The sequence below is a fragment of the Acanthochromis polyacanthus genome, chromosome 3, assembly GCF_021347895.1.
Source record: "Acanthochromis polyacanthus isolate Apoly-LR-REF ecotype Palm Island chromosome 3, KAUST_Apoly_ChrSc, whole genome shotgun sequence".
In the NCBI taxonomy this organism is placed as follows: Eukaryota; Metazoa; Chordata; class Actinopteri; family Pomacentridae; genus Acanthochromis; species Acanthochromis polyacanthus.
The window spans coordinates 37,980,430-38,003,337 of record NC_067115.1 but is presented as its reverse complement, the minus strand read 5'-3'; the positions used below and the strand labels follow the sequence as shown (position 1 = coordinate 38,003,337).

Sequence of the window (22,908 nt, the reverse complement as noted above, 5' to 3'; positions counted from 1 at the left end):
GAATATTCACCATCAGTTCATGAAACAAGACCAAAGCACACAAGAAAGATCACTTCTTAGTGGCTCAAAAAGAACTGAACCAAGCTTCTGGAGTGGCCGAGTCAAAGTCTGGACTTCAATCCAACTGAGATGCTCTGACAAGACCTTAAAAGAACAGCTCATACTGGAAAACCATCTAATGTGACCAAATAAAAAATATTCTGCAGAGGTCACTGTATACATCTGCACAAAAATCTGTTTTATTACTGAAGGTCCCTCTACTTTATTACAGTGTCTTTCCAATGGACCCCTCCTGGCCCATAAGGTTTCAACACACTGCTTCTGTATTTTACACATCTACAATGATGCTGTTTTATTCTTCTTCTTTGGCAAAATCACCCTGATGTCTTTTTATTGGATGTACCAAGTTTTAGTTGATCTCGAATTGGTAATCCAATTTTACAGCATCTTACCGCTGACATCTGGTCAGCGGTTCTTGACTTAAGACCTACATTGGGTTGGTGGCACTCTCAAGTTAATTTCCTTCACCGATGGCTGGTTGTTTGGCTGTCAGAACTGGTACAAAATCAGGCAAATCTGCACTTAAATTCCCTTGGTGGAAAAGGGTGTAACAGAGAAGTTGCACCAGTTGTTTTGTGGACTTAGTCATAGTGCCTTCTGTCTACTCATTACTACATACATTGATTGTGAATGTAATAACTCCAAACATATTTTACCAAATCATATTAGAGCCAGGTACACCTTTTATATCAAATTTAAGTAGTACATTCAGATGTAAATAACATCCATCCATCCATCCATTCTCTATACACCACTTTATCCTCACTAGGGTCGCGGGGGTGCTGGATCTCAGCTGACTCGGGCGAAGGCAGGGGATACCCTGGACAGGTCGCCAGTCTGTCGCAGGGCTACATATACAGACAAACAATCACCCTCACATTCACACCTACGGGCAATTTAGAGTTATCAATTAACCTCAGCATATTTTTGGACTGTGGGAGGCAGCCAGAGTGCCCGGAGAAAACCCACGCATGCACAGGGAGAACATGCAAACCCCATGCAGGAAGATCCCAGGCACAGGCCGGGATTTGAACCGGGATGTTCTTGCTGCACGGCAAAAGTGGTAACCACTACACCACTGTGCAGCCTGTAGATGCAACCCGGTCTCACGGGAATTCGTGAAACTGTGACGTGAGACCGGGTTGGTAGATAACATGAAACAAAAATAAATAAATAAATAAATAAATTCAGTTCAATGCAGTTGCAGCGCATCACCTATACATGATCTGAATACAGGTTTATTTTCAAATAACATACTTAAATATGCCTTTTCTGACCTTGGAGTGCCAAGGTTTACATTTGCAGTGATTGCTCTGCACGTACTAAAGCGCAGTGTAAATCATTATCCATTATCCACCCACCACAACACTGAACTGCAAAACGTAAATGTTTGTTGTCTTGAGTCGACTATGATGGAATACAGTGAAAAAAGGCTCATTTGAAATATCACATTTTTTATTTGTCTAACATTGATGTAAGTTCCAAGTTCCTTCCTGCTTGTCCTCGGCAAAAACGCCTGCTAGCTCCCCACTCCTCTAGACACAGTCTTTAACAACCCAACCGCCTTTTCCCACATTAAAATTTCAACAATGCAGAAGAATGTGTGTACATGTGTTAGGTAGATTGACTTTTGGCCAATTCTTTCTTCTTCTTTTCCTTTCTTTTTTTTCCATGCTTGAGGAGTAAAAATGTCCACAAGAGGTTTGTCATTTATGATTCATTTGTAAAAAAAATATGAATAAACAAGGACAATGCCGAACACCACAAAGGGCACATTCCTCATTCATTTGGGGATTGCATTTTGTGTTTTTGTTCCTATGCCCTTAACTGCTTGACTTTGAGGGCATTTGTGCTTTTGTGCCGCAGGATGTCAAGCAAGAGAAAGAAACAACTATTCTGGAGGAGGGAAAACGACAAAAGGTGAGGTGGGGCAAGAAGCGTAAAGAAAAGGTAAAAAAAATGACGCATCACAAAGTATATAGTCGCTCAGACAGAGTAGTTTTGACCTTGGACAGATGGCAAGAGACCATATTATGATATAGCTGGATAAGTGTTATTAAACTTTACATTGGGATTGGGCTGTATGAAGCCCAAGCTGTGAATGTAAAATATTGATATCACTTGAAACATTAACTCCCGTTATGTAGAGCGAAAAAGAAAATGGATATATCAGGTAGGAAATCACAGACTGCTTTGGACACATTTGAAAGAGCTGTTTGTTTATATACTTTTGAAGTAATTCAATTAATTAAAATTTGCTTGTCAAAAGTGCAGCTGCATGAACACAATTGTTGGAGGAGTGCTGCAGAGTATGGCTGAGCTGAGACTAGGCCATCCTTATGAATATGCAATGTGGTTTTTCTAGCTTTCAATTATTGAAAGGACATAAAACATTAAAATGACACAGGACAGTTGTAGACAATCATCGGTAAGCCTTGTTAGACAGTCTGATGTAATCATGGCATAAATTCACCCTTTAATTTTTAACTAAAAAACTGAATTTGTTCTCATTTTCATCCATGACAAGTGTGGCAATCTCTTAAACAATCTAATATTGATGAGAGCGAAGTCATTTATTAATACATCAAATTTCTTCTAAAGACCACATAGAGCTGTAAAATGTTAACAACGTGAAAGAACTGATTTTTGCAGGCCTGGTGTAGATATATAAATGGGTCATATCTGTAGGTAATCTGAGGACATCTGAGTGGGTCTTTGATATTATATGTGGAAGACTGGAGACCAACTTGGCATGTGCACAAAGCTGCTTTTGAAAAGGACTTTTTGTTCCTTTTCATGATAAAAATTAGTTCACATCACTTTCTTTTCTCTTTTATGATTTTCTGCTCAGGCCATTTTTGGACATGCACATTACAATATTAATGCGCTGCCAATTTGGCATGCCAGTTGTAAATCAAAAAGTTGAAGTGAAAAAAGTGAAAAGTCACGACAGTAATCTCACTTGCCGGGTCTATTTATAGGGTTTTATTCACCTAATTATCTTCTCTTATGCATGTCGAAGATAAAATCAATGAACCGTGAATTATGTGACTGACAAAGTTGAGCTTCTTCTTGTGGCCGATGAGTCTATAAAAATATCGTCCTAAATCTTTGATCACAATTTAAGTAATTTGAAGTACAATATATAGTAGCAAAATTTCTGAAAAAGTAGAATAAAAATATATATCAGTGTAATTAGTACTTTACAAACACGGGTAATGTGTCATGTTGATACATAGAAATGTTTAAGTATAGAAAATCCCAGTATTAATTTCATAACTGCTCCAGTTGAATGATTGTCCCAAAGATATTAAAGGAATAGATATCACAGGAAATAAAACATGTATTTTAGCATCTATGAACGTTTTTACACAGTACAGTGCAAAGGTATTTAAAAGGACAGTAAACCAACCAGATATTAGGGTCAGGGGTCAATTACTTTTCACAGAGGTGATATAGGTTTTCAATAATTCTTGAATTCAACTAAAAGAATTATGTGGGTTTTTTTGGGTTATCTCTGTCTAATATTAAATAAATATAAATATTAATTTGATGATCTGGAACATTTAAGTGTGAGAAATATGCAAAAATAGAAGATTTCTGCAGGTGGGCAAATACACACGTGGACAAAATTGTTGGTACCCCTCAGTTAAAGAAGGAAAAACCCACAATTCTCACTGAAATCACTTGAAACTCACAAAAGTATCAATAAATAAAAATTTATTGAAAATTAAATAATCAAAAACAGCCATTACTTTTGAATTGTTGATTAACATAATTATTTAAAAAAACAAACTCATGAAACAGGCCTGGACAAAAATGATGGTACCTCTATAAAAGATTGAAAACTATTTGACCAGAGGGACATGATTAACTCAGGTGTGTCATTTAATTGACATCACAGGTGTTTCCAAACTCATAATCAGTCAGTCTGCCTATTTAAAGGGAGACAAGTAGTCACCCTGCTGTTTGGTGAAAAGGTGTGTACCACACTGAACATGGACAACAGAAAGCGAAGGAGAGAATTGTCCCAGGACATCCGAAAAAAAATTATAGACAAACATCTTAAAGGTAAAGGCTATAAGACCATCTCTAAACAGCTTGAAGTTCCTGTGACAACAGTGGCTCATATTATTCAGAAGTTCAAGACCCACGGGACAGTAGCCAACCTCCCTGGACGTGGCCGCAAGAGGAAAATTGATGACAAATTGAAGAGACGGATCGTTGGAATTGTATCCAAAGAGCCCAGAGCAACCTCCAAAGAAATTAAAGGTGAACTCCAAGGCCAAGGTACGTCAGTGTCAGATCGCACCATTCGTCGTTGTTTGAGCCAAAGTGGACTTCATGGGAGACGACCAAGGAGGACACCACTGCTGAAAAAAACTCATAAAAAAGCGAGACTGGAATTTGCAAAAATGCATGTTGACAAGCCACAAAGCTTCTGGGAGAATGTCCTTTGGACAGATGAGACCAAACTGGAACTTTTTGGTAAGGCACATCAACTCTATGTTCATAGACTCAAAAACCAAGCATACAAAGAAAAGAACACTGTCCCTACGGTGAAACATGGAGGAGGCTCAGTAATGTTTTGGGGCTGCTTTGCTGCATCTGGCACAGGGTGTCTTGAAAGTGTGCAAGGTACGATGAAATCTGAAGACTATCAAGGCATTCTGGAGAGAAATGTGCTGCCTAGTGTCAGAAAGCTTGGTCTCAGTCGCAGGTCATGGGTCTTCCAACAGGACAACGATCCAAAACACACAGCCAAAAACACCCAAGAATGGCTGAGAGAAAAGCGTTGGACTATTCTAAAGTGGCCTTCTATGAGCCCAGATCTGAATCCCATTGAACATATGTGGAAGGAGCTGAAACATGCCATTTGGAGAAGACACCCATCAAACCTGAGACAACTGGAGCTGTTTGCTCATGAGGAGTGGGCCAAAATACCTGTTGACAGCTGCAGAACGCTCATTGACAAATACAGAAATCGTTTAATTGCAGTGATTGCCTCAAAAGGTTGTGCAACAAAATATTAAGTTATGGGTACCATCATTTTTGTCCAGCCCTATTTCATTAGTTTGTTTTTTAAAATAATTATGTTAATCAACAATTCAAAAGTGATGGCTGATTTTGATTATTTAATTTTCACTAAATTTTTATTTATTGTTACTTTTGTGAGTTTCAAGTGATTTCAGTGAGAATTGTGGGTTTTTCCTTCTTTAACTGAGGGGTACCAACAATTTTGTCCACGTGTGTACTTTTGTACAGCAATTTAAGTACAGATATCACATCGTCCACTCCTACCCGACCTGGCAAATAAGAATTCAGTGGTAGTCGCAACATAACCTCTTGTCATTCTATGCTGCAACGCCATCAAACACTACAAAATGGGTCACAGAATTCAATAAATTATGAAATGGTGTGAAAACATACGAGAGGATTTACCACTCAAGTGGCGGTGAGCATCCCCTCGTGCTTACAACAGCCATTAATTAAGACATCAATGGGAAATAAGTTTCTAAATCCATCACTGCCGAAGCCTGTGAGAGACCTGAGAAGGCTCAATAATTATTTCCATGTCTTCACTATAGCAACACTGCGCTGTGGCTCTTTGCATAATGGTGCTGTCATATTTTTTAAAAAGTCATTACAAAACATTTAAATTAAGGAGATCTCCTGTGTTCTTTAATGCAATAAAGCCATTCAACTCCAGCCATTTAAAAAACACCCTCCGATGCTGCAGATCCCGGGTCTGAAGTATTGCACTGTGAAATAATTCAGGCTTCTGGTCAAAGCAAACATGCGATGGCAGCTCCTTAAAAGTGTCCAACATGAGATCAGCCCTTGATCATACATCTCTGAGCACCAGAGCCTGATCAGCATACGTTTTTTTGATGTATTGCTCACCGCTGTTAAAAACTATACTTGGCAGGAGGAGACGGAGGCTTCAAATATTCCCATATCACCAGATGCACTGTCTGGCTGAGACAGCACCTGTCGCCAGCATGGAAGGGAGTATTGTACCTGGCCTAATATATTTTGGATGATCTGTGGCTGTTCAGGGAATATTTTTGGCCTCTGCATGGTGGAGTTCTCAATGAGGTCAGGTAGAAAAAAAGAATGTAAACTGACTAGATGTGACACAGTAAATCATGTACTGATCAAGGTCCCATTCATGTGGAAATCTGATTAAAGTCAAACATTTCCAGACAGAGACCAGTGTCATTTATTTTGATGATACCAAAAAAAAACACTTACATTTCAGTCAGTTTCCTTTCATTTTGTTTTTAATACAAAAATAATCAGATGCATCACAATTAATTGCACAAATTGGAGACGAAAGAGACCTCTGACTGAGGCAAAGACACAGAGTTGCAGCAGTCTAAGTGAGAACAGATAAAAGCTTGGATGACTTCAACCAAATCAATAATGGATAGAGGAGTTTAATTTTGAAAGCATTCATCTCTCAGAAGAAAGAAACTCAAACTCTTGAACAAATCTTGCTCAAAACAGGAAATTTATCTTGCATAGATTTCTTATGAACATGCCGATGTCTGGGCGTCAGTGTGACCTTGGGTGTCTGTCCACAGTGAATTCATTTGCATTTCCTCCATCAAAAACAATGTCACTGTCTTGTCAGCAGTGTGACATGATAGTGCCTGACAGACTGACAACACGCTATTACACCGACATGACAGAGCCACAGGTGTATGGCAGCAGACCTTAGCTTGGGTAGCAACATTATCTACAAGCACAAACACTTACACTGTCAACTTGGACACATTAACATTGTTAGGTAGGTTGCATTATCCTTTTCGCTATAGCTTTGTACATGGCTTACAATACAGGTCAGCAATACTCCTTTAAGCTCTTCTACTACTGATGTCTTGCCAAGCGTACATACAGTGTTGTGCAAAAGTATTTCCCCCCCATACAGATATCTTCTGTTTCCTCCACTTAAATTTTCCAGATCATCAAACTAATATTTATACTTACTGGATAATAGACAAGATTAGTGTGTATTTGCACTGTTGGGGCACACAAAACAACAGCTGCAATTCACCTGCCATGTCAGTAAAATGAGTCTTGGAGATGTGGCAGCCAGTCTAGATGCTGGGAAGCCTCTGGACTGTGCTTCCTTCTGCCTAACCAACAATGTCCTAACTGACTCGCTAATTTTACTGTCGGCTCGCCGAGCCCTGGTGATGTTTTTCCTCCAGTTGCAAGTATGTAAGTTTTTGTTGGGATTTTGTGAAAGAGTTGACTACATGGATATGATTGCTATTCGTTCTGTAGCTCCAAAACTTGAAGACATTGCATGTATGGTAATAAAAAAACCAACAAATTATCACATGTGAGGAACTTTAAACACTGAAGGTTTGGTATTTTTGCTTGATAACTAACTGAAAGGATTAAGTAAAAATGACAATTATTTGTCTACTGGATCTAATAAATCCTGAACACTGTTTCTAAATGTTAGCCAAGTAATAAATTTGATTACATATGAGAAATACAATAAACATACAGTGCCGTAAAAAAAGTTTGGCTCCCTTACAGAAATATAATATATAATAATATTTCTGCATATTTGTCACAACTAAATGTTTCAGATCGGCAAAATAAAATTGAATATTATGCAGAGATAACCCGCAATACAAAAAATGCCATTTTTAAATGATGATTTATTGAAAACCTATATCACCCCTGTGAAAAAGGACATCACCATGGATGAATTGTGGTCCACCCTTCTTCTCTGGAAACTAGATTTAATTCAGTCACATTAGACAGTTTTCCAGCATGAACTGCCCTTTTAAGGTGTTTTCACAGAATCTCAGTTAGATTTAAGTCCAGACTTTGACTCAGCCACTCCAGAACTTTCATTTAGTTCTTTTTGAGCCACTCAGAGGTGGACGAGTTTGTGTGTTTTCGGTCTTTGTCTTGCCTGCATAAACCATTTATGTTGGTCATGAACTGATGGTGGATATTCTCCAAGAGGATTTTCGATCAGAGAGCAGAATTCAAGTATCCATTAGTGATGACAAGTCATCAAGGTCCTCTAACCATCACACTACCACAACCATGTTTCACTGCTGGTATCATGTTCGTCTTGTGGAATGCCAAATCTTGTCACAGCATTAGATTCAAGTCTGGCAAATATTTTTACATGGGAATGTACATGTAGACATGGCAGTCAGAATGCTACTGGATTGGCCAGACCACATTAGGAGAAGGTTTAGTTCACACAGATATAAAGGCAATTTATACAGTAAACCACATTCCTATGAAAAGTATTAGTCCAGCAAGTTGAATGGTCACCTAATTCTGCCTCTTCAGGCTATGTCAAGCAAATCTAGTATAAAAAACCAACAAGTGAACGAAACAACATCACACTGAAGTCACACACTAAAAACCCTCTGAAATGACAGAGGTAGTCCAGCACACTCTGAACTGGCTTGGCCAAAGATAAACTCTGCTGCACATGTGCTATGAATGTAAATACATGGAAGCATTAGGGAGCCCTTTTCCAGCAAGAAACTTTAATGAAAACAATGGGGCACCATCTTGGAATATAATGTGCATTTTATTTTTTTAAATCTATCTTCATGGGACAAAATCCAACCAAGTGATTTTGTCCAACATTTTGCATTAGTTTAGATTCTGCTGTGACTAATAAGCTGGTAGAGGTTCAAAGACAAAATCAGAATGACTTTATAATCCGTGTATGATTCGCTCATTCGTTTTTCCGTTTCAAAATAAAATGAGAAAAAACAAATAATCGTTTTTTTTTGTTTGTTTTTTCGTTTAAAAATGAAATTCGAGAAACTAAAAGCAGAGAAAGAAAAAAACGCTTCGTTTTTACAAATTTTAAGATTTAAACAAACAAAAAAGCCTTTTCCCCATTTGGAAGCTACTGGCAAAACCGGAAGTCAAAGTGAGAATTCGTGGCAACTTGACTTCACTTCCCTCTCTCAAACTCTGCACCACGTACTGTGAAAACAAGACCTGTTCGTCTTATTTAGAATGAGTAGACGCATCACTCTGAGAACTCATGATCTCAGTGTGAACAAAATTGCTTTAATGGTCCATGTAAGTATTTTTAAGTACTGAAATGTCAAGAACTCTGGTGACCGCCGTTCTAGTTTAACTGACAGTCAGGTTAATTGGTGATCGTTTCCATCTCCAGATGTTTCATTGCAGGTTTGTCCCGACTAGACCTGGTTGTGTGTCAAATAAAGACAGTCGGCATCATTACCTAATAAAGTCTATATCCATGTAAACATCACCTGTAGACGGTGAAAAGAAATTTCTGTAATTTTATTTCTGGATTCCATCGTTTCCTCTCATGTTCATAAAAATACTTGTTTTTTTTATTTCGTCAGCACATTTCCTTTTACTGTCTGTAGGTGATATTTACATGGATATAGACTTTATTCAGCAGTGATGCCGACGTTTTTCGGCGAGCTCTTCTTTATCTTGCATCTTAATTTCACACACAGCCAGGTCTGGTCTGATCAAATCTGCTACGAAACTTCTGGAGACAGAAACTATCACCAGTTAAACTGGAACACCGGCACCAACAAATGACATCCCGTCATAAACTTTCGCCCATACGTCGGACCTGTCTATAAAACACACAAAAATGAAACATAACATTCTACAGTTAATAAAATATGGCACTGAAAATATCATATCTGGTTAATAGAACAAATTACAGCTCTCTCCAAATCAGCATTAGACACGACTGCGTGTTCTTAAATTGTTCTCCATGCAGAACCTCCTGACTGTCATTATGCACTCTATAATACACTGCTCAAAAAAATTAAAGGAACACTTTTTAATCTAAGTATTGCATCAAGTCAGTGAAACATGTGGGATACTGATCTGGTCAAGCAAGTAACTGAGGGGCTTTTTAGTCAGTTTCAGCTGCTTTGGTGTTCATAAAATTAACAACAGATGCACTAGAGGGGTAACAATGAGAAAAAAAACAGGAACGAGTTTACAGGTGAAGGCCACTGACATTTTTTTCCTTCCTAATGTTTTCAGACTGTTTTTCACTAGTTTTGCATTTGGCTAGGGTAAGTGTCACTTCTGGTAGCATGAGGCAATACCTGGACCCTACAGAGGTTCCACAGACAGTCCAACTCCTCCAGGATGGCACATCAATACGTGCCATTGCCAGAAGGTTTGCTGTGTCTCCCAGCACATTCTCAAGCGCATGGAGGAGATTCCAGGAGACAGGCAGTTAGTCTGGGAGAGCTTGACAGAGCTGTCGAAGGTCCTCAACCGATCAGCAGGACAGGTATCTGCTCCTTTGTGCATGGAGGACCAGGATGAGCACTGCAATAGCTCTACAAAATGACCTCCAGCAGACCACTGGTGTGAATGTCTCTGATCAAACAATCAGAAAGAGATGTAATGAGAGTGGTCTGAGGGCCCAGAGTCCTCTAGTGCCCGCTGTGCTCGCTGACCGGCACCGTGGAGCTCGGCTGGCATTTGCCATAGAACACAGGAATTTGCAAGTCCACCACTGGTGCCCTGCGCTTTTCACAGATGAGAGCAGGTTCGCCCTGAGCGCAAGTGACAGGCATGAAAGGGTCTGGAGGAGCCGTGGAGAACGTTATGCTGCCTGTAACATTGTTCAGCATGACCAGTTTGGTGGTGGGTCAGTGATGAGGCATATCCACGGAGGGACGCACAGACCTCTACAGGCTGGACAATGGCATTCTGACTGCCATTAGGTATCAAGATGAAATCCTTTGACCCATTGTCAGACCCTACATTGGTGCAGTGGTCCTGGATTCCTTCTGGTGCACGACAATGGCCAGTCTTATGTGGTAAGAGAACTCATGCAGTTCCTGGAGGATGAAGGAACTGATACCATTAGCTGGCCCCCACACTCATCTGACCTGAATCCAATAGAACACCTTTGGAACATTATGTTTTGTTCCATCCGACACCATCAGGTTGCTCCTCAGACTGTCCAGGAGTTCAGCGATACCCTGGTCCAGTTCTGGGAGGAGATAACCCAGGACACCATCTGTCGTCTCATTCAGAGCTTGTCCCGGCATCGTCAGTCATGCATACAAGCACATGGAGGCCATACAAACTACTGAATACCATTTTGGGTTGCTGCCAAGGAATTTCAGCAAGATGGACTGGCCTGCCACATCAGTTTTTCACTTTGATTTTGGGGTGTCTTGAATTTAGCCCTCCTGGGGGGTTGATAATTTTCATTCCCATCAAACAATGTGGCACTTTTCATTCCTAACACATTATCCAGTCCATATCAATGCTAATATCCAGTTTGTTTTTCCCCGTATTGAAATAAGATGTATTTTCAAAGTGTTCCTTTAATTTTTTTTGAGCAGTGTAATATAATATAGAGCAATGTGGAGCTCCATGATTTCTGCGTGGGTTTTGTCACTCTCAAAGAGAATGAAATTGGAAAAGTGCTCCAGTACAGCCATTCTAGATGTGTTCACGAGCCAGACCAGCTTTAAACTGTTCTTAATCAGCGACTTCCGGTGTTGCAACAAATTAAAACAACAGCTGTATTTTGTATTTCGGGTTGAAAAGCAACAGCAAAAATCCAACACTGTGGTTTTTCCATTAGTTAAATAATATGTTTCTACATTTAGGGTTTAAAAACTGATAAACAAAAAAACAACGTGGTTTATTGGTTTTTTTACATTTTATTTTGAAACGGAAAAACGAATGAGCGAACCATACACGGATTCTTTAATGTCATTGTATGAGAGCAACGAAATTGAATGTGCAGTCCTTAAAGTGCATAATAAATAAAAACAAATAACATACAAAAAACATGTAATACCATCAATGTAAAAACATTCATTAAAAAAAACTTTAATAAAACCATCCAATAAAGCCCATGAAACACTACAATTATTCCTCATTCCTGAATTTAGTGCATAAATGGCATCTGCATAGAAACTATTTCTGAGTCCATTTGTTTTGTTTTCAAGGCTCTGTAACGTCTACCTGACAGCAGAAGTTGAAACAGGTGATGTCCGGGGTGGGAGGAGTCTTTGATTATATTTTGTGCCTTCCAGAGGCAACGAGAGCTGTACAGTTCCCCAAGGGAAGGCAGAGGACAATGGGTGATTTTGTTGTTCTTTCTTTAAAAAGAATGACAATTTGAGGCTCAGTTTAAAACAGTCTGACTGCATCAACGTACAAAATTTTTGGTGTCTCAAGCCCTTTTCAGGCTTCTTTGTCTGGTCGATTACCGGATCCAGTATCCCACAGTAGTCCGGTGTCGTTCATTATTTTAACAAGTTTCCAGTTAGTTGATTTAATAATGTGCCACTTTGGCTCTGATGCCTTTCTTAGTCTGTAGTCACTCCTGTAGAAATGTCCTGCCTACAGCGCTATCTGACTGGTTACATTCAAAATGTTCTCTTTTAATTAAACATGTTAGACAAAAGAAACAAAGGCATTTCAACACAGACACCAAGATTTTAATTTATATTGCAACTGTACATCAGTTCCAGGAATCGTAAGGAGTCACATTGTTGGACGATGAACAAATTGTTGACACTGTTCCATACAATGAGCAGCACATCATGAATTATACGTCACTTGATGAAGAATATTGCGTCTATCTCCGTCACTGTCATGGATTTTTCTGAAGGAAGCCAAGAGCGACATTAACATTAAAAGAGAGCTCTGTCTGAATTACACAATGGCGACTCTTTAACAGGATAACAAGGCAGCAATGTTATATATTCCATGTCTGATAAGCACTAAATGAAGCTCAAAGCATCACAAAAAAAACACAATTCCAACTTAACCGCACGTGTGAACCCTAAATTTTAAGTGTTTTTATTGGGTGAACAAGTGAGCCAACATACAGGCCTTCAGCTTGTCTCAATATTTAGGAAGTAGGAATTCTTTTGATTGACACACACAAAATAGAGATTTCATTTCAACTAAGGTTGCTTCTCTGAACTGTCAGGTAGACACAGTTAAGCATGAGCTTAGAAATAAAATCATGTTTTTTGGCTCGTACTTCTTGAATCTTTTTAGAAACTCTCTTTCTTAAGACACCTCAATTGTTCTGTATTTGTACTGTGATTATATTCAATGTGAATTTGAGGGAAAAAATAAGACGGATAAGAAAACAAAGCCATTTTACTTGGGTTAAAGCTGGCTGATGAAATGTCGTATGGATTTAACATCATTGGCACAGTTAGTACTGTGCACACAGCGCCAGCCTTCCCTTTTCATAATGTAGCTGCTGGGTTATCAAGAGAATTACATTTACTATTCTTTTTACACTGTCTTTTGCCAATAGAGCAATGGTGCTAGAGCAAAAAAAAAATATGACTTTGCAGCTCTATAATGTCATTGTTTAAAGAAAGCCCTACTGTGCACGTGTTATCTCCTCTGGTAAAATAATGTCTGATTCATTATTAAAACGTACTAATCATCTCGATCACACACTGAGCTAATTTTGTCATGGCATATGTAAAACATGAAATTGTGAAAGCGGCCACCACATTTCATGGAATCAGCCAGACTAGATCCCCGATAGAGACGAGAAAAATGATGAAATAATGCAGATGTGTTTATGTGACTGATCTGTTCCTCATAGCCATGAAAAATTGAATCAAACTGAATTTAAAGAACTAATGAATGTCTTAACTCGGAAAATGTTATATCAGTTTGAACCAAAATCTGGTGTCTGTAAAAGCACAAAATTGGAATATGGGTTTTGGATTTTAAGTTGGCCAAAATGACATAACCAGACTGGCCGCTGTTAGGCACCTCATTAAGCCTCTTTTTGGAGCTCGGAAAAACCCTCTGACTGACAAAATGTAAAAGCCATCATTTTAGGTAAAAATGTAAGCCTCCTAGGAAGTTGGAAACGTTGTCTCTCTCAAAGTCACATGTTGTGCTTAATACTAATCAAGCTAATTCAAAAGCACTTCATTCAAATAATCAGTATCCAGATCAGAAGAAGTTCATTAATCCCCACAGGAGGACTGCTGCCAACACAGACGGGGGTTACAATGCAAAATGAAGCATCCACCATCTTGAAAGCCTCAAGCTTTCAGTTGAAAGATGAATGCTGGCATCAAAGTAAAGCATATCTATTTTGAATCTCCTTTTTTTTATAACATTGACCACTGACTCTCGGTACTGAGGTCGTATTAAATGGCAGATTTAAAGCAGCTTGAAGCAATGTTTTGATATTAACAATGGATAAAAAGGTCTAATGTTGAAGATGTTGCTGGTGGTTACGTATTCACCCACAGTGTGAGTGACGGTTGTTGGTATAGTTTTCCCTCGAGTAAAATTTACTGTTGTGACTTGGTCTCTCCATTCTCATAAGCCACAACAGGCAGCTCTAATAGACCCAATGTGTGCCATCAGCCTTGCAGTTAGTGAATCTAAATAGTGCCATATGGAGACATCGAAGTTCAAAACAGTCATTAAAAAAACTGAGCATTCTGGACATAGGGCGGCATAGTGTAGGAGTGGTTAGTGGTTAGCACTTTTGCCTTGCAGCAAGAAGATCCCCGGTTCAAATCCCGGGATGGGCCTGGGATCTTTCTGCATGGAGTTTACATGTTCTCCCTATGCATGCGTGGGTTTTCTCCGGGTACTCCGGCTTCCTCCCACAGTCCAAAAATATGCTAAGGTTAATTGATTACTCTAAATTGCCTGTAGGTGTGAATGTGAGTGTGATTGTTTGTCTGTATGTAGACCTGTCCAGGGTGTCCCCTGCCTTCGCCCGAGTCAGCTGAGATAGGCTCCAGCACCCCCCGCGACCCTCGTGAGGATAAAGCGGTGTATAGAGAATGGATGGATGGATTCTGGACATACTTCATTAAGGACCTAGAGGCACATCTCAAAATAAAGGCTTGTGCTGTCCATATCTGCTGTATTTGTTAATAAGCAACTTTTTGCTGGCAAGGTTATCAGAATGTTGCAAGGTGATTCTTTCCCAATGCTGTATACACAGCTAAGTGGCAAAAAAGCAATTCATGCAATTTAAAGAATCATTAAATGGCCAAGTCTTGGTAGTTTTGAGAAAAAACATCTTCACCAGCTTCAGGTCTTTTACACTTCTGGAATACTTTGCTCAAAAAATCATGGACAAGAGCAAGAATCTCACATTTTTGTTCTTAGGCCAATAAGAGCCATGACTGTGCGGCACTGTTCTGACCAGAGGTGGGTAGAGTCGCCAAAAATTGTACCTAAGTAAGAGCAACGTTACTTCAAAATAATATCACTCAAGTAGAAGTAGAAAGTAGTCATCCAAAAACTTACTCAAGTAAGAGTAAAAAAGTATTTGGTGAAAAGACTATTCAAGTACTGAAAGTACTGAGTAACTGTTTGATTATAATGTCCGATTTATTTCTTAGAAATGATGAGATCAGACAGACAAAAATGTAAAATAATGTGCAAATTATGGTATTTCCAAATAATAATAAAACTTTAAAAAACTAGCTAAAATAAACAACATCTTTACAAAATGACAAGTTAAGGCACATAAAACACAAATTTCCAAATCTCAGTTTTTCACAACATAAAGCTTTTGAAACAAATACCTGTAGTAAGGTAACGTTTTTATGTTTGAACAGTGCAAACTCCTTCCAGTGACAAGATATACTGCATGCTCATAGAGTCCACGACATAGACTATAAGTGAATGCTGTATCCCCCCCGTATCACGCGGACCTATCAAGCCTGACATCACGCTTCACTTCGCCCATGTTAGTCGACAGAAGACAAAAGGCAGAGATATCCATGCTAATGCTATGCTAATGTTTTTGGACTCCGAAGCAAGATCAAATTTCTCAAAAATGCCTCAGTTTTTTCATTCCCTGTCTGCTGCATGTGAAGAGTTTGTGCTGCTACGCCGCTAATGTGACCACAGGGCGATGTCTTGTGAAATGGAATCACGTGATTATTGTTGCTACGGCTGATTGGTGAAGCACAGTCATGTGATAGATCCACTGGGGGCATCTCTCCGGAAAAATAAAGCAGATCTAATGTGGTAAATAAAAAGTAACGGATGGAGTGTAGCCTAGAGTAACGGAGTAAGAGTAGTGTTTCTTCATCATAAATCTACTCCAGTAAAAGTAAAAAGTATGGCAGAGAAAAACTATTCTCAAAAGTACATTTTTTCAAAAAAGTTACTGAAGTAAATGTAACGGAGTAAATGTAACTCATTACTACCCACCTCTGGTTCTGACATTATTTTACCTCTTGAAAGAACTTTCTATTGAATCATTTCCAGAATAACAAGGCTTTTCTATTAACTATGGAAATTTAGCTGTTGAATTTTGCTCAGCCATAAGCAGACTGTCTGTGAATACAGATCAATAAAATCTGTCATTCATTAACCTTTATCACGCCACACATTATGCAAAAAACATCACTGACAACAGCATTCAACACAAACAGATTTCCATGACCAAAATGAAAACACTATAAAACACTCTTTCTATTACTGCAAGTGAATAAGATCCTAGAGGCAATGATCAATGTGTCCAATCCAAACAAAACTATTCAACAATATGTTAAATTGAAGAAGTAATACTGAGAAACAACTGTATGAAAAATAAAGGACATCTCACAGACCATCCAGCTGGTTCCTCTGCCTGTAACGAAGGCATTTGGGATGAAACTGTTTTGACAGATCTGTTGATCAAAATAGAAACATCAAATGCTAATTCATACTCAGGATGTATAGATGACAATATCTTGGCTACAGTGCTATTGCTTGTCGTGTCTCTAAATCCCCCCTGAAACCACCTCTCGAGTAGGATGAAGATTATCCTGATTTTCAGCATCAACTATCTGCCTTTGAGTCATGAAAAACACTGATACAAGTTTTTGAGATTGATTAAAGGTAGGTTTATATTCCTAAATCCAAATCCTAGCCCGAGCAACGAGAATATCATTTATCAAGTTTTGAAAACCCCAATTTTCAGATTTAGTCCAATCCGATTACTAAAATCTAAATCCATAAAGTTTTGAAAAACTGTGTAGGCACAGGATAACACTTATCAGAGATCTGAAGCAGATGGGAACACTTTGAAAACATAAAATATTCACTGATGCAGGTGCACACAAGCCTTGGCCATTTAGTCACAGTCCTTTATGCAGGTCAGTCCTAGCTGCAGGATTATGAGGCTGTAGCAGCTCTTCACTATACTGGTTAATACTACAACAATATCCTTTTTAAAATCATAGCTGTGAATGTAAAACCAACCCCATTTGATATAATTTTTTGAGGGTCCTGTGTGATCTAAAAATGCAGAAGCAGAAGAACGAAGACAAAAGAAAAAAGCATCTACTGTCAACTGAATTCTGAAATGATCACTTCAAAAAAAAACCTGTATTAGTCAAACCCTACTTAATATCACTACAGCTCACTAACTCTTTAAATGAGACCACCAACTGTGTTTTGATTAAATGATTAAACAGTTCACATTTGTACGAGGCTTTTGGGTTATTAACTTGTGTCTGAGGCTGCACTATCACACATCAATATACGGAAGATCAGCAGGGTTCAAATGACTCATAATCATATGTCACTCACTGCTTTTCACTGGTAATTGCGAGGAAAAAGAAAATACTCATTTACATCCTCTCAAGCCTAGTGTGTGATACTTTTGATCTGCGATTGAATGTACAAAGAAACCATTTGTGAGGTCAGGGCATCTGTCTTTACACCACTCCAATGGTGAACCGGAGCTAAACTCAAAAACGCAACACGATCATCACAGGCAACAGTAGCAGGCTTAACTGACTTTACAGAAAGCATTAACTCAGCAGATGACAGCTAAAGGCCACACCAGAGGCCCACTGGCTGCATGTGGTCATGCTGTCAATGCTGCAGGCAGGACTGAAAACCTTAGAGTATTTTCAAACGTGCAGTTTGTCAACTTTAGTGGATATTGAGCTCCAACCAAAAAACACTGTGCACATAAGGAGATTATTTGCTGTAGCTCTTATCACAGGATATGTCAATACCTCCTTCAGGACAAATGCAACTACAATGCAGGGCAGGAAGGTGCATAATCCACCCACAGGTTCTTCGGCTTTTCTCTTTTTTAAGCATCTTTATAACTATTCCTCATAAGCTCGGGGTTGCTATCTTGTGTGTACACCTACCTAAAATACTCTGCATGTTAAAATCCTCCACGAAGGAGAAAGAAAAAAAGGAGACAATGTGTGGATTCTACTCAAACACCTTTCTCTGACTGACCGGGCCAAACATTTGGTGCCATAAAATAACCAGAGCAATATTCCAGTGTGTGATGATCAAAGAGGGCATTTTACTTCAGTGAAATGCTGTTCTTTGAGGCTGTGTCACAGCACATTCACAGTAATAATTGCAATATTTCTAGATCGGTTCAGCGGAGGTAAAAACTCTAAATGTATCTTTCATGAAAAGAAACAGATTTCTACATGGCTGCACTCTGAACCTCTCCCCACTTGCAGGCATATGTAGATTTTGGGCTAATTTTGGGCTCCAGCTCCAAAAATGTCTTGTGCAATATTAAAAACCAAAACACGAAGCCCAGGATGACACAGAGCAATGTGAATGTTCACCTTCCGCAGCCCTCTCTCTGCTAGAAGCCTTTTCGAACACCCTCTTTAATGCAATAAATTTGTGTTAAGCAGGACTGTTTCGGAGAAAGGTACCTCCGAATCGTTGCTGGTAGCACAGGTACAAGAACCTAATGATAGCAGGAAAAGCACTAGCTCCATTTAGGTGCCATTGAAATGATCTCAGGGGGGTCGTCTTGCAAAAGGGGGCACAATACTGTGTTGACACCAGCATATTTAGAGTGAGAATTTAAATAGATTTAACTGCAGACAAACAGCACAGCACAGCTTCTCTCCTGACAACACTGGCAAATGGCTCCAAGACAATGAATTCTGAAGTACTCTACCTGCTTTGCCAACAATAGAGTTGGTTCAGTGAGCAGCTCAGTCAGATGCATCTCAACACATTATTTGAACGCTGTGCCATGCTGAAGCCAAAATTGGACTCAGAATATGGTATGCATCACATTACTGAAGACTTTACTCCCTTTTATTTCTCTCCTGTTTACCTTTGTTTCAGTAGTCGGTTAATAGCAGACAGCCAAAGATGAAAATACAAGGCCCAAGTGAGCCGGTGAGCTCTCTGGAGTGATAACAACACAAAAAAAAGAAAAAAGAAAGAAAAGGAACAGAAAAGTAGGGCTGATGTAAAATATTGTCGATGATTTAAAGGCGTTATGACATCACAGTTACAACTCACTGCAGCTTAGTGCAAGATATTTATATTAACGAAGATAGCAACAACTCTAGATGTTTGCTGCTCCCCACTCTGGTGCGTTTATGCCCTACAGAGTTGATCTCCTTTTGTGTCATCCCACTATTCAAGAAAATAGGCTACTGCGGAGGACATCATCAGTCTTCCTGCTCACTCCTCTCGAACAACACAATGAGTCTGGCCTGGCATGAATGGATGATAATTTCCCCTAAATGACTGAGACAAATGGACACATATTCACACAATATTTTGATTTAGAGGGGACTAATTATGTGCCAACAGTAGCCATCATGATGGAGATTTATGGGATCTGGGGCTGTTTACTGTTTCATGCCATACTCCTGGACCATTACAGTTACCCCACATTGCAACATCTGTGTGTGTGTGTGTGTGTGTGTGTGTGTGTGTGTGTGTGTGTGTGTGTGCGTGCGTGCGTGCGTGCGTGTGTGTGTGTGTGTGTGAGAGAGAGAGAGAGAGAGAGAGAGAGAGAGAGAGAGAGAGAGAGAGAGAGAGTCTGTATGCAGGGTTGTATGTCCCTGAGAGGAAGAGAAGACGCTTCGTGTGTCAGACTTGGCACGGAAGCGGCAAGAAAACGGAAGAAAATGTGTTTCTACAACGTGACTGCATTCAAAGTCTGAAAACTGTAATTTGAGATATGAATTCATTACAGGGCCTCTCATCAGCAGTCGGTGACTAATGTGAGGCAACAGCGCCCCTTAGCGTCGCTCTGACAGCGCGCCGCTCTCCCTCACCTCAACCCTTCTCACCCTCCTCACTCTCCTCCCTCCCGATCTCATCCAGCGGGTCCTTACCTTCGGTGTCACAATGCGTGGTTGCTGCAGGTTTGCGGTCGCAGAGGTTTTGCGCCTTCTTCTTTGGAGTCCGTGCGATGAATGCTGGGTTTTACCGGCGTGGTGTGAGAGCCCGTGAAGGCAGCCACCGTGAATCGTCCGTTTACTGGCATTTTGGTTTCTTCTCACAGTGTCAGTGAAACCAGAGGAAAAGTGTTCAAATCTGATCTGAAAAACAGAGAAATAGGACCGCTTAGTGCGCTCTCAGTGCGCTGTGGCTCTCGGCAGCGTGGACTTGTTGACTCTTCTGCAGAAATGGACGCGCGTCTGCAGCCGCGGTCCCTGTACGCGCTCCAAACATTAGAACCCGAAGTCATCATTATGTCACATTATGACTCATTAGCATTTTAAGTGGTTGCATCAAACATCAACTCACTGCAAGCGGCTACCTGTGCATGTATCTATGCATTTTTACGCATGTGATTGTGGATGTCGGAGTGCAGTGTGTGCGTCTTTTGGGGATTATTGGATTGAGAGCTGGCGAAAATCCAAATTAAATTTAAATGTGTAGTGGTGTAGGGTGAAAGACAAATTAGTGCTCTCTCTCGCTTAGTGTGTGTGATCGAAAGATGAGACGGGGAAGAGAGGGGGAGTAAAAACAGCCTGTGGCTCCTTAGCGAATATTCCCCTCACGCTCCCCTCTCCGGTGCCGGGCTCGACTATGTAGGGCACGCAGCAGGTTGTGAGTCTAGGATTCGGACGAACGAAGGAGCGGAGAGGAGCCCGAACCAGCTGCCCCACCGCCGCCTCCACCCCTGCCTCTGCCCCACTTTAAAGCACAGGACCCGGACGAATGCTGCTCACCTCGCCGAGAGGAGAGAGTTGAGTTGTGAACACACACACACACACACACACACACACACACAGAGAGAGAGAGAGAGAGAGAGAGAGAGAGAGAGAGAGAGAGAGAGAGAGAGAGAGAGAGAGAGAGAGAGAGAGCACTAATTAAGCTCACCCCATTCCCGTGACACATCTCTCCAGGCGGCCAGGTGGAGATGACATTGCAGCCTGTTACTCCATTCGGGTGCCCTCGGCAAGAGTGCGGGATTCACATACGGCTCTCTTCCGTTCAGATTAATCCATTAAATTCTCCTCCAACCAGTCCTCACGGCCTCTTCCGAAACACACCATCACACGGATAAATCCACCTGTCTGGCTCTGAACACCTCCTTCTCTTCCCCTCTGTTACTCCACTCCACCGTCACCTCTCTGCCCCCCGGTCGATAGGTGCGGGTATAAGTGGGTAGTATTCCTCTCGGTGGAGATGTCACACGGAGTCCACGGAACGCTGACGCGCGGAGATCAGCTGGACTTCGGGCTCCTAAAAAATCACGCTTGGTGTGGAATCTCCAGCGGCAGCCCCGCGCACGTTCCGCAGTGAAGAAGGGCTCGTGGACAGGTCCGCGCGCCTCCTCCTCCTCCTCTCCGGTCCTCCTCCTCCTCGCGCCGCTCGCGGATTCTTGGAGGCTGAAGAGGGGATTCCGTCACAAATAACATCAAAACAGGCACACATACATACACACGGATCTGTATATATCCTCTCTCCTCCTCTCTCCTCCTCCTCCTCCTCCTCCCCCTCCTCCTCCTCCCCCCTCACGCGCAAAACCGACCCTAAACAATTCGGAACAAGTTTAAACGGGTCGAGTTATTTTTGTAGCTTGCTGCACCGCGCGACAGAGATGATGCTCGGCGGTCCGACCGACCGAGCTCCGAGTGGAAAAGGAATAAGGAGATGTTCTCCGGCAGCAGTCTCTTTACCCCGCAGCCCGCCCGCCCACGCTCCGCTGCGTGAAGGTACTTACACATCAGCCTCAGTTAATTAAACATATAAAGGGGGCAGAGAAGGGTGGGAGGCAGTGGAGGGGAGGAGGGCGACAGGGGGTTGGGAGGGAGCAGAGTTGGGTGAGAGCATCTCCCCCATTTTAAAATATCAAGAAGATATGTGGCGAGTAAGAGGGACGCGCGCTAGGGGGATTTCTTCGCCATGTCTACCCTTCAAAAATAAAAAAAATAAAAAACTTCACTGCTCGTTAAAACTGACATGTCGCTTCCTTGTCTGCTCTTGTCGGCTTTTCTGTCTCTCTGATTGTCGCTTGTCCTGGTGTGTATTCTCCTCCAAAAAATAAATAACATAAAATGAAGAAGGCGCAAAGAAGGAGGGATGGCTCACAGCTTCATTCGTCGTTTATGGCATCACCTGGTGCCATCTCACCAAACCGCGTGTGCGCAACTGTTCAAGCATTTCAGTGTCACTGTGTGTGTGTGCGCGCGCGCGCCCTCTCTCTTTATCTCTTTTCATGTGTGCGTGCGTGTGTGTGTGTGCGCGCGCGCTGTGACGACTGTCTCGGCGTCAAACAAGTCGCCCCGTCGGGCCCCCGCTCAACTGTGCGCAGATATAAAATAAATAAATAAACATTTCAATATCCGCACAAGTGTTGTAAGCCAGTCTGGAGGTCCACGCGTAGATACATCGCTCTCCCCTTTAAATTAAAACGCCGATCCCTCCGAAATTACTGGGCCTTATTTATTGCTGATGGTGTGTCATGTTTTCGTCTTTAGCAAGTGGAGTTTGGCGAGAAGCTCCGCGTGAGATAAGAAGTGGAGAGAAATCGAGGCAACGCCTGTGAATTACACAGTCTCAATTAAACATAATTAGCAGATCAAAACTGCAGCACAGGGGGTCCTGGGGGAGCGC

The 22,908-nt window shown here is 41.0% G+C and overlaps 1 protein-coding gene across 1 annotated transcript in view; it reads right to left on the bottom strand.

Moving 5' to 3' along the window:
- LOC110956276 (glutamate receptor ionotropic, NMDA 2A-like) overlaps positions 1–22,453 on the bottom strand; it is a 241,761-nt gene extending 219,308 nt beyond the window's left edge. Inside the window, exons 1-2 of the mRNA XM_051945620.1 lie at positions 21,169–22,453; positions 20,175–20,381 (exon numbers count right to left, since the gene is read on the bottom strand). Of these exons, the coding sequence (XP_051801580.1) occupies positions 20,175–20,381; positions 21,169–21,186 (225 nt within the window). The 5' untranslated portion in view covers positions 21,187–22,453. The remainder of the gene's footprint in view (positions 1–20,174; positions 20,382–21,168) is intronic.
- Positions 22,454–22,908: the final 455 nt, after the last annotated feature.